Source organism: Myiozetetes cayanensis, unplaced genomic scaffold (genome assembly GCF_022539395.1).
Source record: "Myiozetetes cayanensis isolate MyiCay16 unplaced genomic scaffold, myiCay2020 scf5-8, whole genome shotgun sequence".
NCBI lineage: Eukaryota > Metazoa > Chordata > Aves > Passeriformes > Tyrannidae > Myiozetetes > Myiozetetes cayanensis.
Window position 1 is genome coordinate 59,920,061 of NW_026087742.1, and position 19,303 is coordinate 59,939,363.

General features: G+C 42.7%; 1 protein-coding gene across 8 annotated transcripts in view; it reads left to right on the forward strand.

Moving 5' to 3' along the window:
* The first annotated feature begins 17,488 nt into the window (after positions 1-17,488).
* LRCH1 (leucine rich repeats and calponin homology domain containing 1) overlaps positions 17,489-19,303 on the forward strand; it is a 113,046-nt gene continuing 111,231 nt past the window's right edge. For all 8 annotated transcript variants that reach the window (XR_007631120.1, XR_007631121.1, XR_007631123.1 and 5 more), the window contains exon 1: positions 17,489-17,771. Coding sequence is in view for 4 of the 8 variants with exons in the window: in XM_050334056.1 (XP_050190013.1) it covers positions 17,525-17,771 (247 nt within the window). In the remaining 4 variants the exon portion in view is untranslated. The remainder of the gene's footprint in view (positions 17,772-19,303) is intronic.

The window sequence follows — 19,303 nt, forward strand, 5'->3', positions numbered from 1 at the left end:
AGGGGTTTTCAACAAGCAAATCTTAATTTGTACTGAGCTAAGATTGGACAATATTAGATCTGTATTGTTTTGCCACTTAACAAATGTAAATCAAGACCCAAATTCTTGAGCTTTAACCCATATGCAGCTAACAGTAGGGGAAAAAAAAAAAAAAAAAGAGAGCTTTTGAGGAGTGAACTTCAGGAACATTTTATTACAAAATAAGCCAGTCTCTAACTAAAACAGCCAAAAGCACCAGAATTTAAAAGAAAGAGTTGAACTATAATTTATGATCTGACATTTCTTTATATAATTTTTCATTGTATCTCATGGACTGGAACATGTTTTCAGTGGCCTCTAAACTTGCACACTTCAAGGGTGGATCTTTTGAGGGTGAAGAAGTAATGATGAGCAATGCAGGCTGTCAGAAAGGCAGCTTTCAGTGGATGAGCTGGGACATGGCCTGTTGTAGCTGGTAGACCCCTCTGCCTACATTGACTGTACATTGTGTTACATCTATGGTAATGTAGATTTATGGAGGTCAGTGGAGTTCAGTTAGTGGTAGTGAAGGGAGAACTGAGCCCTCTAAGTATCCTACATGTAGATAGTCCATTTCATAGAGAAATAATAATATCACAGCACATTCTTACTTCGTGTTTGTTGAGCAGATGACAATACGTTCCCATAGCAGCCTGCAAAATTTAGGTATGAACCCTTGATTCAGCTTCAGCTGTGACTGAAATTGTTTCAACATGGGCATATAAGGATTTAATAAGAAGATCAGTACATCTCAGTTTGGCTTTAGAGAGGCAGGGCAAAGGGCAAAGAACAGGCAAAATTCTGTCATATCACATCATTCTTCACTGAACCATGGCTTTCAACCAATATCTAGATATTGGATTTCAGTCCTGTTTTCAGTTCTGGTTCAAAAAAGACTTAATAAAAAGAAAATAAATAAACAATCAGGTTCAAAATGCAGCTTGGGAAAAAAATGAAGTTGGTTTTGGTTTTGGTTTTTGGGTTTGTTTTCTTTTGAATCATAGAATTGTTTGGGTTGAAAAAGACTCATTGAGTCCAATTGTTTTGATCAAGTTACAGCTCAAGTTTCTCAGTTCTGAGTTTTTATTGCCATGCAATATATAAATTATACATATAAAATATTATAATATATACATTTATATTTATGTATGCAAAACATACAGCGCAAGAATTATCCTCCTTTGGGCAGTGCCAACACATTACAAGGAACCCCTTTGATTTCCCAGCTAATGCATTGCCTACAAGGGACCACTTGCTGCTGGAAGTGATCTTGGTGCTTGGAGCTGGAAACATGCTGGAGCCTGGCAACAAATCTTCTGGTGGGAGATCCCTGAGGCTGAAGTGTAGCTCTGCCTCCATGCACCATTGCTTATCCCCTTCAGCCCCACTGCGTGCTGCAGGAGCAGTTGCAGGGTTGCTCCTGCTGCAGGTGTGAGGCCCTGGGGAAAAGGTAGAGTTGCTGCCTGGCAGTAGCTCCCATGTGTAATGGTTATCCTCCGAGAGTACAGAAATGTTTCAATAAAACAAAGCAACTCCTTCTCTTTTGTTACATACTGGATTTAAAACAAAACAAAACAAAACAACAAGAAAACAAACCAAAACCAAAGGGTAAACAAGGCTCAGAAAGCCTTTCACTGTCTGCCTGAGCATCCTTGTTGCAGAGGAGGTGATGCTCCCTCCCATCTGCTAGGAAATGTTTACAGGGCAGCATTCAACCAGAGGAGTCCTTAGCCAAAATTCAGCCAGTTGAAACTATTTTAAGCTGGGTCATTTCTGTTTGAAAATAAAAACTGGAAATTGCTTGGAAGATTGAAGTCAAACAGAAAACTAAGGATACATTTGAGATGATGGTTGGGAATACAAATAAGTTACAAAGGGTTAAAATGAAACACAGAAGTAATTTCCTTAAGGCACAAGTGTACGCAGCAAACCAAGAAAATTCAGAGTAAAGAATCAACTTACCAGAAAACAACCTAAACAAAACATGGTGCCATATGGAAATTTACAGGGAAGGCACTTAATTAATCTCACCTCTGTCCTCGTAGTGGGACTTGGCACTCCCTGTGCTTATGAATTATAAATGCAGCAACATTTGCTACAGATCAATTCCTTTGGTCCAAGAAATATTAAATTAGTCGTTAATCAAAACAGACTGTTCCTCTCTTTTTTTGTGTCCTGTATACATAACGCTAAGCTAAGGCAGATTTAAGTACTCATTTGGAGATTTTAATGCACTATAAAAATCGAGATTAAAAAAACCCTGAAACTCTTCTGATAAAAGGAATCTGCTAGGGGGCCTACATGGTATTCCGGCCAGCAATGTTGGTGTCCCATGTGTCATTGACACATATGGAGGTGTTAAACTGGCAGCAGCCTTCTCACTCAGCCTGCTAGCTCTTTGTTCTTCCCTTAAACTATTTTTTCTATCTTCTCCTCCAGTGGAAACACCCAGACTGATTTCCTCACCTCTAAAATGAAAAAGAAAAAAAATAATTACTATCAACTTCAATCCATTTCCATGTCTGGCTCTCTGCATGGCTGCACAGATAACTCTGGGGTGAAGGCAGAATAAATAGGACTGAATAAGCTGTCACTGACACTGGAAGGAGCTGCTCTTCAAGTCACTCTGTCATTGTAATGGCTCTTTTCAGCACTGCAACTAAAAGCAAACATTACAGCCTTTTAAGGCTGGAAAGTTACCAGAATTCCCCTGTGATGCTCACTGTGCCTTGTATTAAATATAGGAGGAGGTCACTTCCTGTGGCTGCAGCCTTGCTGTACCTCTACCTGGGAGTTGAACTTTGCTGCTCTTCCTCCTTATGAACTATCAAAGGAGCCTTGAGAAGGTGTAGATGAGGAATACCTTGTGGAGCAATTTGGGAAAACATAATTTAAACTCCAGCCACCCCTAGTATTGCTACAGCCCTACAATAGCTGCTGTAAAGCTGAAGGTGGACAGGACCCTTCCTTCCAAGATTATCTTATTTGTTTCTCAGTCTTGAGCACCTTAATCCCTGAAGGATAAGACATAAGGCTCAAGCTCAGCTCTGCAGAGGGCAGAGCATTCTGTTTTCCTTACAGCTGACCTTACAGCACTCAAAAGGTAATAAAACACCAATCTGTTGCCACATATTGGAGTCATGCAAGCTTGGCATAGGTACTGATGTAAGAAAGATAACGGTTTGGAGGTCTGTATATAACTGCAAGGTGTAGGGAGACAGAAGAACTTGAAGCTGCACTGCTCCTTTCTGGCAGTACTTGACCCATGTGGTGTGTGGCAAATTTTCCATAGATGCATTGTATTGTAGTGGAATCTCACAAAATTTTCTGCTTCATGACTATGTCCTTTAGTTCTCTTTAGATTTATAATTTCCTTCCTTAAAGCTCTTTACTGATTGCATCTGATCCTAGTGGGGAGGTATTTTATGTGCCTTGAATGTTTGCTACACTTAAGACTGCAATGATCCGTGAACTACAGAGACTATTTCTTCTGGAATGCCTCTAGCTTAAGTTTCAAGCTTGTATTTTTGTGCAATATGGAGATCATCACAAAAAGCAAGTCTATGGCTGTCTCAGACCTTGCAAAATGTGCTGAACAATAATAAAAATAAAACTGTTATGGCCTTTCCCCATCCTAGAGGCTGCTGTACAATAAATAAAGGAATTACATTCTTTATTAGTGAAGGGTTTTGAACCACATTGTCTTTTTTTATAGACAGGAATATGGAAATTATGTTGTAGGTCCCAGAGCTGGAAGCAGCATTATTGCTTCTGGCCAACAGCAGCATGGATGTTAATTGTTCTGACTATTTCTTGCTTGTGCTAATCCACGTTTCCACTGGAGGCAAACAAAAATTCCATACTTTTCTCAAAGCACCTGACAGCTAGTACTTTAAGGAAATTCTTATCAGTAGTAATGTGTAAAGAAGAACCTAATCAGTCAAATATCATAATTTTTCAATAACAGCACTAATTAAACATATATACATCCAAGCATCCAAAGGACGATAGAAGTCAACTGCTTTTAAATGGACAAATTTCTGCCATAATTTTCAAATTCTAATGCATTCAGCTATAATAATGCATGCACATAGTCCAGTTTTTGCAAGATACTGAACATTGGAACATCTATTTCTATTATGTCTTTTAAGCTGCCTCATTGGAAACAATGTGTTCTGAGTCATTTTCATTGAGGAATTAAATGCTATGTTGCTGTGTCTGTTAAAAACTAACAAGCGATTATCAGTACCCAGGCTCACATTTCTATTGCTCTGAATCTATCTGTACTCATAATCTACATTACTGATAAAAGCCCCAGACAGTGGAATTAAATATTATGGAAATGGAAATGTTAAACATTGTTTCCGTGTGTTTCGGTGGTAATGACTCAGAGCTAAACTGGTGTCTCTGGATGTCTCCCTGCTTGTATGTTATAAACTGTGCCTGCAGTTCTGTTGTGTTAAAAGCCCTGCTCTCTGGCCTCTTTCTTTTGCAGAAGGTGTTCAGCTCACAGATGTCCATGCTGCTGGGACAGGTGGGATGTCGCTTGCCTTGGGAGTTCTGATGGTGGAAATGTAGTGAGAAAGGAGTTGCTATTGCAGGGAGGGAGGTTGTGGACTCTCATCTTTGTGTTGCTGGGGTAGCTAAGTAGTAGATGACAGCACCTGACACCAGGGGCTGTCTTACAATCCTGGTAAGCAGCAGCTCTGCAAGGGGTTTGACTAGACATCTGACCTTTGCTAATAGCTGTGGATTGAATGATTTCCAAAGGTTTTACCTAAAAATAATTGCACTGGGATTAGGTACAGCACAAATCTCTTTGCACAAGTATAGCACAAAATACCTTCTATTAGTACTTAAAGATTCTTATTTTAAGAGTCAAAGTGCACTGAGAGTTTTAGTGCAATGGATCAGATCTTGAGCACAATTGCTGTACGATTTAGCTTTCATCATCTTCCTATGACCCACTTTTGGTGCATATGCCTATGCTGCATTCAAAGCCATAAGTGCAATGCAGATGCACTGAATTGACCTTGAACAGAAGTGCTGAAGTGCTAAGAATAGCATAGGTGCCTGCAATGACCCAGCTACAGCAGCAGCCAGCCCAAGGAAAATTACTTTGATCCTTGACTGGGATTTGCAGACCCTACTGAGTGGCCATAGTAGAGTCAGGGAAGGAAGATCTTTCTTCTTCCGTGAAGGAGAGAATTCACTTTCCAACATACCTCCATCATTATAAGATGCTCTTCAACCAAAGGCATCTTCTCACTTGTGATGTGGGAGATAAGGCTCAATTTCTTGCCTCTGACAGAGGCAAGAACTGTTGTTCCAAGATGAGTTATTCAACCACTTCAGTGCAGCTGTTTTGAAGCAGTCTGAACAGCAAATTTTCTTGTCACTCTCCTTTTTTTCTTTCCCAAGGAAAAGATTTTGGTTTTGACAAATCAACACTGTCACAAGAGATTTTTTCCCAGACATTCCTGAAGCTGAACACTCTCAAACACTGTCATTCTGTGTGGAAATGCAGTATCAGTAAGCCACCAACTGTATATGCTTTAAGGGAAGATGGTCACTACAACATCAGGGTAGGACATCCTAGACTTGGGTTCTGCCACTTATTCTGTGTCTTTGAGCAAGTAATTTTAGGACAGGTGGAACAAAATACAGAACTTACTGCCTAATTTCTGCTTAAGGCCTCCTACTACAATATCTTGGTCTTGCTCTTCCAGATTCCTGTCTATAAAATGAGACTTCCCAATCTCACTGTGTTGCTATCAAGAACTCAGATATTACGGTGTGAGGCACATGGCAAAAGCTAGCTGAATTCCTAAGGTAGATAATTTTAGTAAGTAAAACCAGGGCAAGAGTAACCTGTTAAGTCTGCACAACATGGGGTGAGGGCTGCACTTGGCCATGACTGGTGCAATTCTCAGCTGGCTGAAGGATCCCAGTTTTGATAAACTTGAACATGTAAGAAAACTCTATTGGTGTACATCTGCTGCATCTTAATGCTCTGGTTACTGAGTGATTACTGGAACACAGAAAATGAACATTCCATCCCTTCTCACTGATGCCTGTGTAATTACATTAATATAAATCTTAGGGTACAATGCTTTGTCCCAAGTTGACAATTTCTACATGTTTCTCTTATTTCCCATTCTCTGTTTATCTTTTTGTTCATAGCTTTATAGTAGTCTCATTGTTATTCATTTTCTTACATGTGACAAAAATAGATTTTTCGTTACTCTAGTGGGGAGGGATATATAAAGTCAAATAAAAGATACTGAGGCTTTACTTCCCTTAGCTTTCCAGTGCATTTTATCTTTTCTTCTTTTCCAGTATTTTTTAACTGGTAAGCACAATTTCATAACATACTATTTATTATTGTAAATCTGCCTCCAAAATCTCTTCAGCTTGTATTTATCTCAGCAGTTGGTTTGCACTTTATTGGTGCTACTAGCTCTCATTGATTCCCCAGAGCTTTCAGTCAAATGTGCATGTAATTGCAGTTGAGAATTCTCTGCATACTTAATAAAGATTTTATAGGAAATCTAAAAATAAAAAATATTTGTATTAATAGTGGCACTGTCTGTTGTTGTTTGTCCAACGCTTTCCATGGTGAGCTCCTGTTCTCTATGCTTATAACTTTGCCAAATGGCAACAATTGAGAATAAAAGCTTCCCTGCTGGGCATCTGCTCATTTAGCTGAAATTTAAGTGCATAAATAAAACAGTTCAGTCCCTTCCAAGAATGTGGCTAGAAAATATCTATTGTCTTATGATGCTAATTTCTGCCTTTCGTTTGGAAACTCCAGTTGGTCCCCAAACTTACAGGAGGGACATGAAACTAACTATAGATGAGTTTTGTATACTTTGTACCTCCAGAAAAATGGGCCCAAATATGGCCAAGTTGTAGACCTTTTCAGGAAAAAAAATGCAGTTAGCACATGCTTCATAGTCTCTGCTGCAACTGTGTGCTAAATACCTTGAAAAGACTGTCTGAGCTGCACACCATTCCCTCTGGACTGTGTAATTGCAACTCCGGGCTATCATGGCCTTTGGTTCTGTTTTTCCTGGCCTCTTAATGTCCCTCTTTATCTGGCTGGTGGTAGTGAGGAGGGAGAAGTTCGGTTTAAATATAGGAAAAAAATCAGAATTAAAGCTTGGACACGTCAGCAATTTTGGACAAGGATAAAGGAAGGGCAGAATGTGATAATGAAGGGAGATTTGGGCTGGGTGAGAAAATATAGGAGACTGGGACTGGGAATGAGTAGCTAGGAATGGGAAGAGACGAGGCTGGGAGGGCTGGGAGCAGAAGAGGTTAGATTTGTGAAGGGCTAAAGAGGAAAAGATGTGGCTTCTTATAAATGATCCCTGCAAAGCCTAGGGGAAACCCATGAGAGGAGCCATAGAGTTTGATTAGTCCACAGACAGATTTGGCTCTTGCCTGTGCTCTCTAGGACGTGGCCACTGAGAAGACAATCACCTTCCAAACACTGTGCAATGTCCTACAGATCTCTGGCACTTGGTGAGCCAGTTAGCTCCGGCCTTGGAGCTGACTATTCCGCTGAAGGCAAAATCAGGGGGCAGAGAATCAGTATTTTCACAGTTTTTAAAAAAGGAAGAATAGGGAAACAATTTCTCTGCATTCCTGCCTTCTCCACATTGCATTATTTTAGAAGAATATGGGGGTTTGTTGTAAAAACCAGATATTCAAAACTCAGGAACTCCTGGAGTTCATAGAATCTCTGTGACTTTAATTTAATTGTTGGCTCAGGATTTATGTTACAGTCTCTGTTCATAAAAAAGAATTAATGGCTACACTGGAAAGCTTCAGTTGCCTAAGGGCCAATGGTCATGATCTGACTATACTCAGTATGGGCAAGCACTGCACACTGACCACCATATGTGTATTGGTTACCCTGAAAATGAAATTCCTGAAGCAGGGGTAAATTAAGAGAAAAGAGAGGAAGTAAAATAGAGGTAGAAAAATGAAAATAAGTATGCAAAGTTATTTCAGAGAAGTTTTCAGATGGAAAAGTGTCACATTTTCCTGTTGGTCAAGGAGGGACTAAACATCAGTCATAAGTTCAGTGGCAGAAGGAAATCAGTTGTTGAAAAGACATAATTTCTACAGTGAAAAAATGGAACAATCCATATAAGTAAGAAATCATTAAGTGCTGAAAATAGGTAAGTAAATATTTCAGAAAAGAAAATTTGCAAATGATAGCCAAGAATAATATAAAAACCTTCAATTACTAGGAATAATGTTGATGGTTTAGGCCCCTCACTAGAAACAGCAGACAAAACTGTTATTGGTAATGCAGAATAGACAGAAAAAATAAAAGTGTTTTTTTGTTCAGAAAGCAGTAAGATTTATGATTGCATCCTAGCAGAGTCACATACAACTTTCAATGCATCAGCAATTAAAGATGTTCAGAAAACACCTTGGAATCACAAACAAATTCCAGAAGACTGGGAAAATGCTGAGTCTGTGCCAGAATTCAGAGGGTGTGACATGCCACTAATTATAGGCTTGTTAGCTTGACATCGGTTGTAGGCAAAATGACAGAAAAATGACATGGGTCTTCAAAGGAACAGACATATACAAATATAATTATTGCCATCAATATAGATTAATGAAAATGAGTTATTGTAAAGCAAGCCTGATTTCATGCTTGAGGAATTTATAGAGTTAGCTGATAAAAGTACTGTAATATGTTTACATTTATTAAAGCTTTTGACTTAATACTGGGTGGTGTTCTGTTAAAAACATGAGCGCTAGCCAATTTTCAGAGTTTTATTGCAGATATGTTGCAAATATGAGGCACACCTGGTAATTAGCCTTTAAATATATGCTTGTCTGAAAGTCAGTATTCACTTCTCTGGTTAAATTTCCACAGTCTGACAAAAGTCGGGTAATTTGGAGATGCTGTCTGTGAATGAAAGATGCAGTCTTGCTGTGAATAAGTGCTTAGCATATATGCCTCCAACACAGCTCAGGAAATATATTTTATAAGTTTTCTGTGAATGTAGGTATCCTTAATCCCAGTTTTAACAAATTGCAGTGTCCAAAGTCAGGCACACTTGGCATAATCATCCACACAAAGGCAGTCTGAGAAGGGTCTATAGACATCTAGAAGTTTGCCCTGAACAAGTCAAACTCACTCAGAGACTGGACCAAAAGCTCCCCTTGCTCCAGCACTGGTGGGCAGTGCTTTCTAAAAGAGATGGGGAGGCATCTCACATAAGAGATGCTGCTGCAAAAGGACTGGCTGGCCTGAAGGACAAGCAAGTGGCCACAGATGAAAGGTGTGAGGAGCTTGCTGCTAGTTTGTGTGAGCTTAAGCTGTGTTGTATGTGCGAAAAGAAAGGTGATTTATGACTTCAGAACAAAACTTCTGAAACAGTTTATGAAACATGCCTCATTTTTGTGGAACTGTAATTACAGAGAATGGTATCTCATCAGAGCACAAGATATTATAGTAGCATTGTAGAACCTTCTATAATATAGAAGCTTTATAGTAGCAATCATCCTAACAATTTTGCAGCTTAATATCTTGGAAAAATCAATTGTTTCTTTGCAAACGTGGACAACTCAAAATGTTTATTGTGAGAAAAAGCCCCAACAAACCCCAACAAAACAGGAAAGCACTGGTCTCAAGCTTTAATTTCTATTTTCATTTTTTCTGTTAAAATAATTTCTATCTCTTCCTCTCACAGAAGGCCTTGAATGCTTTCCTTGACCAGCACTTTCCCTCTTACTTTTCCTTTTCTTCAGAGTATTAAGAACATTTGTTTCACTTTGTTTGCTAGCTGTTTGCATCCTTTCTAAACAGCTTTCTAGGCTCCCATTGCAGTCTATATGCCCAAATGAATTCAGGGAGAGGTAGCAAGTTCCCTGAAAGGCCTTTTTCAGGAACTTCTGCTGCTGTTTCTCTTTCATTTATTAGAACCACTGAGGACAAGTAATCTGCATTACTGGGTGATTTAGTAGTAGCAGTGTTTTCAGTGTCACAGGCAACACATGGAAAAAAACTTTCCTTCTCTAACTGCTACATGTAATGTAAGCTGTACAGGCTGCTCTGTGTTTTACATATTAGCAGTGATATAAGGATCACAGATGGGGAATGGGTGGAGAATTGCTTTTCCTTCCCTTTCTCTCCACATAATTTCACTCAGCTCTGCCATTTCAATGTTCAGCTCCTATTGTTAAAGCGTGAGACATTAATTATAAGAAATACTTGAAGGCACAAAGTAAGGGAGATGCCTCAAACAAAACTGGGAGAGAAAAGGACATTCAGGTAGTTGTCCTTAAAAGAGGGCACGTTGAGAAGATAAAGATCCTTACAGACAGATTCGGCATAAAGGTCAGCACCCTTCATTCACATTCTGCAGTGTGGGAGGATCTCCTGGCATCTCCCAGGAGCCAAACTGTTGCGAGAAATTGGCCAGACCACCACCCATCCCTGGGCACTTTCCTGGCCTCCACTACATGCAGGATATGAAAGTCTGCAGTTAATAGGTTCACCTTTCTTTTTCCATGCCCAAGAGTAGGCTATAACTCCACCTGCCAGTGAGAAGGAAATGTATTCTGCTGGGTGTGCATTGCCCAGTCTGACAGTGTATATCTGGAGAAAGAGGAGGTAAAGGGAAGAGCGTTGTCTGTCCAGCACTGCAAGAACCTGGGCTTACCCATATGAACAATTTTTGAGTCATCTTCTGCAGTCAGTCTTACTAGGAATACTGCATACTCTTTCTTCCCAAGAGGAATCTATTATTTCCATCATGCTCCTTGATATTATGCCTCTTAATTCACCATGTGCACTCAGTGACTAAACATGCAGGTCTGTATGTATGAAATATGATTTAATACTTATAATGGAAGAATTATGGCCAGTATCTGTCTTCTTGCACAGTATAGGGCAATGAGGTCTTTTATAGGAATGTCAAGCATTTTTTACTCTAATAAAAATAAGAGGAACTTTTGCCCTAAACAAAAGTCTATTACTTTGGTTCTTACAAGTGTTGTCTTTGGCAAGACTGAGAAGTGGTCATACAATGGCATGATTTGAAAAGGCACAGGGACAAGGGACAAGTTACATTATGGAGTTTGGAGGGAGGCTACCTATCTAGCGGGGTTCGTCTGAGCACTGGTCCTGCTTGTGGCTCCCATGCAGCTCCTGTTATGTCTGGTCACTTGTACCTAGCACATGAGATTTTGGAGTGGTGGAAAGTTCACATCCTCATACTGATTGCAAGATCCAAACTTCACTGGAAAGCAGCAAGAGTCTGCTGTGTGAGAATTCTGCTTACCTCCCAGATGCTGCAAGCTTGTGGTGCACTGCTGGTAAGTCCCTTCTGCTGGAGGTGAAGTAGCAAAGCCACACCTATAAGAACAGTTCTCACCTTTTTTTAATTTCTCTCCCCAGCATGGCTGGGCTGCACCCCAGCCCAAGCCCAACCCATGTTGGGTTCCAGTGATTCAGCTCACAAGCTGGGAACTGATGTCTACAGAATGGAGGCATTGTTATGTGCTGGAAGAAGAGAAGACTGCTCTAAATAAAGTGTTGTATTCTGTAACTGGGAGTAAAGTATCTCTAAAATATTGCTTATAAAGTTACTTAGTAAGAGTTATTACAGTAATTTTAGATATGTTAGTGATTTATGATGAAACAAGTTGACTTGGTTTTCTCTCAAATAAACCAGAAAATGCTATATTTCTTGGTAGTTATGTCAAAATTATTGTTTTTGGGAAGTTTAATATGAACTGCTGAATGCCTTGATCTTTATGGAAGGAATGAGGGAGGACATAAATAGCAGTTAAATGGTAAACTTTGATCTTGATTCTTTGCCACTGTTTTTCAAGAGCTGTCCTACAGTACTTGCAGCGTAGCAGACTAAGTGCAAATGTGGAATTAAATTATTTTTCATCAGCTCAGTATCTGCAAGACTCTATCAGCTGCTCTATCATCATATATGAAATAGAAAAGAATCAATGGCTGCTCTAAGATACACATTTTCTCCGTAGTCATACAGCCCACAGTTCTTGAAATAGGAACTATACTTAGTATCCCTTCCTAGTCCAGCACTTCCCTTGGCTCTGTACCAGGGCAACATTTCCATATGGGCCAAAATCTGTCTACCTCTAACACGTACAGCTTCACTTCATGAAAAGTGATTTAAACCAAGTGATTTAACCTGAGAGTGCACATTACTTGCTCTTCATAAAATATTCCATATTGTCATCCTTGCTGGTTTCTGGGAGCTGTTGGGACATCCAAAGAGGACCTTACTCTTTGCTAGGAAAAGCCTTATTCTGATGGTGCTGTTATTGTAAATAACTCTTGCTTCAGTTGCCTGGGAGAAATATTTAGAAAGCAAAAATACCCCTTGGGGGTGAAACACTTTTTGGGTAGAGAGGTGCTGGTTGTTACATGGATTCATATTTGTAAGCATTATCAAAGCATATCTGGCTGCTAACATGTTCTTGGGTACAATTCCCTATTCTGGAACTGCATGGATGGTGTGGGTTTTTTTCCCAGTGGCAGGTATCCAAAGACCCTCTTTGCAATTTTACCTTCACATTTACCGCTGCCAGTCAACTGGTATGAGCAACATGGTTGGATTGAGTGAGGACAAGGCATAAACATAGCACTGGTCCGTTAAAATTACTTACCTGACTCAAGTCAGGTGAGTGGTTTGCAACCACTGGTGCTGGTTCACAGCTCTTACTGAGTTCCCAGATGTCTCGAGAACTTGTTTATACCAGGGAGGTTGTTTGTGTGGTTTGTAGGGAAATATTTAGGTTTGCATTTAGGTAGAATTGTTGTTTCATTTCCCCTGCTGCTTTTGGCCTTTAGGCCTTCACGTTCTCCTTCTATATCATAACTGCTTATCAGGCAGTAGTTCTCTTTGGTCCCAGTGTTTTTGCTGCTTTTTTAACAGGAATATGAAGCATTTTATTTGCTGTCTTTCCCATAATCGTTAACATGGGTCTTACAAAATCTTTGCCCTGTGTGTTTCACATAGAAACACAAATTCAACTTCTTGGTTGATGTCTTTTATCTCCTTGCATTTTCTGGATTTTGCAATAGACTGAGGACTCTCTGTTCCCATTTCATGTGTCTGTGCTAATAGTCTGATGGGGGTAGGAAATCAGGTTGGTGTAGTTTTTTTGCAACAGACATATAAACTGTAGTATTTCAACAGTATACACTGGAGGCATTGTGAGGCTGCCAATGTCTCTCCGTAAATGCTGTCTCATTGCTATTGACAATAATGAATTTTATTCTCTGATTTTATTAAAAGACAGGTTATATTTTACTCTGATGGCTTCTTCCCCTAACAGATGCTGTTTCAAATTTTCACAAAGGCAAACCAGTTTATGTATGTCTTTGTCCTGCTGACTGTGGTTCAAAGGCCTATCAGCTCTTCCTGTTTCAAGAGCAAGGCTCCCACCATAGTTACAATCCCCTGAACCTCTGCTGAAGTTGATTCAAGGTAAGTGTGGCTGTAGTTACCACTATCACATTGCATGTTTCAAGGTCATCTGAGAAACTTAGAAGAAATGCTTCTAGTTTACAACTCATAATGTGAACTGAAATTAATATTTCAGTTGTGGGAATAAAACTGTATTGCCTTTAACTCTTTAGTCAGTTCAGGTGTTTCAGTGATACTAAGTTTCACGTTAGTTTTAGTTTACCCCTAGGTGTATTTCCGTGACCTCTTAGCTAAGAGCTGAGCTTGTGGTCATGATCTCTTGCAACTTCTGTCCTATTGCATTCATGTCTGTACAGCAGCATTGCTACCATGACAGTGACAATGAACCTTCCCAACAAGCCTAGTGTATGCGGTGCCATTTGGGATCGATCCTGTGGCAGTTGACGCTCACCAACTATCACTCAGTATGTGTTTTGAGCCTGCCTACCTGCTAGGTCTCAGGACACAGCAAGGGAGATGCTTTCCCAAGTTACCAATGCTTGTCCCAGTCACCGGGATGAAGTAGTGCTTCTTTTTCTGTAGCAATTAAATAATTCTGTCCTGTTATATAGTGAGCCAGCTTGAATATATATAAAGATGAATCCTGTGTGTCTTCTGAGCAGTGACTACTTACCTACGTTCTGAGCTCCTGCTCAGTATATTTCTCCTGATATCTCCTGATAGCTTCCCTATCTCTCCTGATTCCTATCAATTAATTGTTCTCTTCTTTCCCCGTGCTTTTTTCCCCTTTCCTGAGTATTCTGTAAGGCAGGCGCTATATAGATGGATTTTTCTGTGCTGTTTCCTTATTTAGCTTCCCCACCTTTCATTGTCTGCTCTGTGTAGGTTAGTCATTCTCCTGGTGTGTCTGCTATGAACTGCTCATGCTAGGAATGCTGTGAGCAGGGTCAGGAGTCTGTGCTTTAATTGAAAGGAGCATCTTTTATTCTGTGCCACCTGAGGCTTCAGTCTGCATTCTTCTTCTCTTGAGACTTATCTAATGATTTTCCTTGTCCTGGTGATGTTATTATGGTCATGCTACCAAGAGTGTCTAATGCCGCTTGAGCTGTGGCTGTTGTTTTGTGTGGCAGCAAATGGAGGTAGCCTTGAAAGTTGAATGACACCCACTTTCTCTTTGACATTTGACTTAGTGTGGGTGTGTTGTTTCTGTCTCCACAACGGACAGCTCGTCCACCTGGGATATTCACATGAAGAAAGCCTTGCTGTACCCTGACTGTGTATGAGCTGCTTCATGCTCTTGCTTCTTCAGCATTATCTTAGAACACACGAAGCATGAGGTGAACATCTGTATGTTGAAGTAAAGTGAGGTTCTCCTGCTCCACGCTGTGAAAGTCCCATGTCTAGAAAAGGACAGGTACCCACACTGAGGTCACATGCTACCTTGTGAGGCACCCAGCTCCCCGCACATAAGCCCTCGTCACTTCAGAAGCCATGTGTACCTTGTTATTTGCCTCTTTTCTGCCAATTTCGAGTGACAGAAATTCACTCTGAGACTCTAAGGCTCATGTTTCCCTTAGCTATGGTACTTTCTGTATATTTTTGACAGGATTTTTCTTGTCAGAGATATTATGTGTGACCCAATGCAGAATAGTCATCTCTGAAACTTTTCCTTCTTATACCACCCATAAGCCTTCCTTCTGCATTCCTTCTCTCCTCTATTACACTCATATCTGTTTGCCGAAGACTATCCATGGTTTTCTTTTCCTTCTACACTTAACTTTTAGGCCGCTATAGGTTTCATCGAAGTCACATAGGAACTGGGGAGATGATGTAGGTGGAGCAAAGGAATTGAAGGGCTGCTTGCAGTTACAGCTTGCCACTAGCTTGGCTTAGATGCTGTGGCAGGATATGCCCACTTAGTGATCTGACCAAAGGCAATATATGACCTTCTATATACATTCACATAGATAGGAAACCAGTGCTGGTGCGATTGGTCTTTTCTTTTTCTGTAGTGCTTCAAGTTGCTAATCCTTTGTATCTATAGGAACAGAGTTAGTTCTGGCACAATGCTCAGGCAGAGAAGAGAGAAAGTGAAGGCAATATACAGCTTCACTGCTATGTAATTTTTTTTCTCTGTTATGATAACATAACAGCCTTCACAGTGTTACTTCCAGAAATTTCAACACAGTATCTGATAAGCACAGGTCATGCCTGCATTGCACCTCAGCAGCTCGGATAAAAAAGCAGTTTAAAACAAATTTGATCCCTGATTATTGTTGGCTGTCCTTGCATTGCTATAAGGGGGAACCTACATTTCTTTAAATTGCTGAGAAGATTGAGCTATTTATCTATTTTTTCAAGCTTTCCAGCAGCAACACAGAGGTTGCACACAAGCTGAAATTAAGCATTTTAAAAATCAAAACATGCTGAAATTAAGCATTTTTAAAACCAAAACATGCTGTCACTAGTGGAAATTTGTGGGAAATACTATCTTAATAACCCACCAACAGGCTTTGTCAAAAGCAGTGTGATATCTGGGCACAACTGCTGTGGTGGTAACTGTTGATTTAGGGGCTGTTGCAAGGAATGGTGTCAAGAATTGTTCTCTGGTGTATCCAAAATTTTCTTGAGCAGGTAGCACATTGAATCAGTCATGCCAAAACCTGAAGTATCTGCCTCAAAAATGGAAAACTGGCAACTTTAGTTAAGGGGAATTTGCACTGGAGTTTATGCTCAAGGCTTGTATTTTAGGTGTAGTAAAAAGGTAGCAGTAAAGATGTAGTAAAAGGTATTTACTTAGATTAAAATAACTCCCTTTTACCCCCTTCTACCTTAATGTAAGGCATCTCTTTAAAAACACTTCAACACTTCTGCAGTGATGCTACGCATATAAAACTTAAATGAAAAATGTTGATAGAGAGCACATCTAAATATAAATACCAAGTTTTTAATGGATGTTATGATACCTTTATGTGAAAAGGTTCACCTCTAACATCCTTTCTCCCTTTTTCTTAACACCTTTGTCTCCCAGTGCTGTTTCTGGTTGTAACTGCTAATCTCACTATGATGTCTCTCGTTCTTCAGAAGCTTAGGGTTATTTCCTTATGGCAGTTTGGTCTTACTTGTCCCTGTAGCACTCAGAGGTTGAACTTCCTGGAGCTTTGGTTTAACGTCAGCCATCGATCACAACAGAGGGTAACTGAGTGAAATGTAATGGTCTGTAAAACACAGGTCATGGGTGATGACGTACTAGTCCTTTTTTAGCTTTGAACTCTGTAAACCCTGTGGGAACCGGCGGCCTCGCTCCTCTCCCACTCCTGGGCTCAGCTTTGCAAAGCTGCAGAGAGGGAGGGGGAAATGAACCAAACCCAGCGCCTTCGCCCCCTCAGAATGCTTATCCCATTGAAAACTGAACGGATTGCAGTTCCTGGTCTTGGTCTGTCACTACAGCTCACACCTTCGAGGGTCTCTCCCGGGCAGGCTGTGCCCGGGAGCCACACACAGGTGTGAACCAGCCCCTGCGGGAGAGGCAAGCCACAGAAAGCCCTTCTCCAGGGCAGATGTTCCCCCGGGTCTCGCTCGGTGGCAACAGCCACTGCAGCTTTCAACTTCCAAAAGAGGAATGCCGCTCCCCAGCGCGCTGCCTGCGGTTTCACACCGCCCAGCCGCGGATCGCCGCCCATCCAGCCCCTGAACCCTGCGGCGGGACAGCTCCGGTGGGTGCCGGGAGAAAGAGCCCGAGTAGGCGGTGGGCAGGCCTCCGGGGCTGGCTGTACAAGGGAATGTTGTGACACAAAGCCAAAGCAGAAGCCCCGCTCCCACCGCCTCTCCTCCCGCACTTCCAGAGGCAGAGGCGGCCGCTAGAGGGCGCCGCCCCGCCCCGCGCACGGCCCCGGGGCGCGGTGCCGGGAGGGGCGGAGCATGCGCAGTGGGCGCGCCTCGCCCGTGCCGCGCGCCCCCGCCACCGCGAGCGGGAGGAGGAGGAGGAGGAGGAGGGAGACAGGGAGGGAGGCAGGCAGGCAGGTCGGGCGGCCCTCTCGGGTACCCCCGGCGGCGAGGGAAAGATGGCGACGCTGGGAGGCGAGTCGCAGCCCTTCCCCGCCTCTGCTCTGGCGGCGGCGGGTGGGGTGGGCGGCGGCGGCGGCGGCAGCGGGGCGCTGGGTCTGCAGGCGCCGCTGAACCGCGGTCTGGAGCGGGCGCTGGAGGAGGCGGCGCACTCCGGGGGGCTCAACCTGAGCGGCAGGAAGCTGAAGGAGTTCCCGCGCAGCGCCGCCGCCCTCAGCCACGACCTCTCGGACACGGTGCGGGCAGGTGAGCCCGGGCGAAGGGCCGGGGGCGCAGGGAGGGGGCGGCCGGCGCCGGGCTCTGCCGGGGCGGGAGGAGAGGGGAGACGGACGGTGGTTTAATCGCCGGGGACGCCCCTCCCCGCCCCCTCGGGCATTGGTGCCCCCCAGGCTCCCTGAGAGGCGAGCACCCACTCCCCACTCTTTCGTTCGCCCTCCCCCGGGCCCATCCCCACGCGGAAACCGAGCGCACCCCCGTCCCTCCGCGGACCCTGTGCTTTCTTTATTCCCCCCCCGCCTTGGTGTATGAGGTAGGTGTTTGCTCGCATATGGCTGGATCTCCGCACGCTGCTCTCCATCCCCCCCAGCTCTGCATTTGGTGAGGCAGGGCTGGCTCTCCCGTGGCACACTGGGGGAATGTCTGTATATGTGTGTGAGGAATTCTTGCTCGCACCTGTCTGTCTCTCCCTCTGGGGAATGTGCGTCTCTGTGCCACCCTTCCCTGACTGCTGAGGTTTGCGGTGGCTGTCGGCCCACCTTTGATTCAGCTGCGGGAGGAATACATATACGTGCCAAGGTGGATACCTGCCTCTTCTGCCCTGCTGCTCGTGGGTGGACCCGCCAGGCACGGAGCATGTAACCACATTAAGATACTCATGTGCCTCCGGACATGTCACCTGTTTGCATGCCATAGGTGGAGACATGTCCATAGGAACACGTTTCTCTGCAGCTACCCCAGAGAGCATGCTGCCTTTCACTAATGACACTTGTTCAGCTCTGGGGTTCACATCCACCCTTGAGTCCTTACAGTCATGTAGCCACAAGCACCAGCTCTATGCAGTGCTATCTTCCAAGGCAAATATGAGGAGAAATTGCAGTCTTCACAGGCACTGTACATATTCTGCAGTGGGGGACACCATCATTACATAAATCTGCAGGCAGGAGTGGTGACATGAGGTGTATCCATCCAGTCTGTGTTTACCTTGCCCTAACACTTTCCTTCCAACGTGGAAAAAGGCACACTTATTTCTCACCTAAGCAGACAGACACTGCTCAAAGGGTCATACCTGTTTTCCTGCCCCTGTTTATGCCAGGGCTTGGAACCTAATCTGTTCTTTACATGTGAGGAGGCAGAATAGTACAAACCCGCATTAGAAGAATATTTTAGAGTACTCCTAAGATCTTTAGTGTGCTGCCTCCGCATGCCCTTTTGTGTCCCCATTTGCCTGCTGAAGATAATTGTGTTGTAACAGCAGAGGAGGAGACGTGTAGTCACTTGTTCTTGTCCCACAAAACAGCAGGTGCTATACCTGCATGCAAACACGTGATAACATGAATCGCAATTCTTGACTACTCCTGCACATGAGGGTATTTAGGCCTTCCTTTATGTGGAGACATATGTGCTGACTGCATGCTTGTGTCTGTCCCAGGTATGAAGAACAGAGTATATGTCCCAGATGTGTGGTAGGTGTCATATGCAATTGTCATTTAGCTTTGTCACTTGGTTGCTGTTGCTGAGTGTATTTCACATTGGTCTGTGTGAACACCTGTATCATCCTA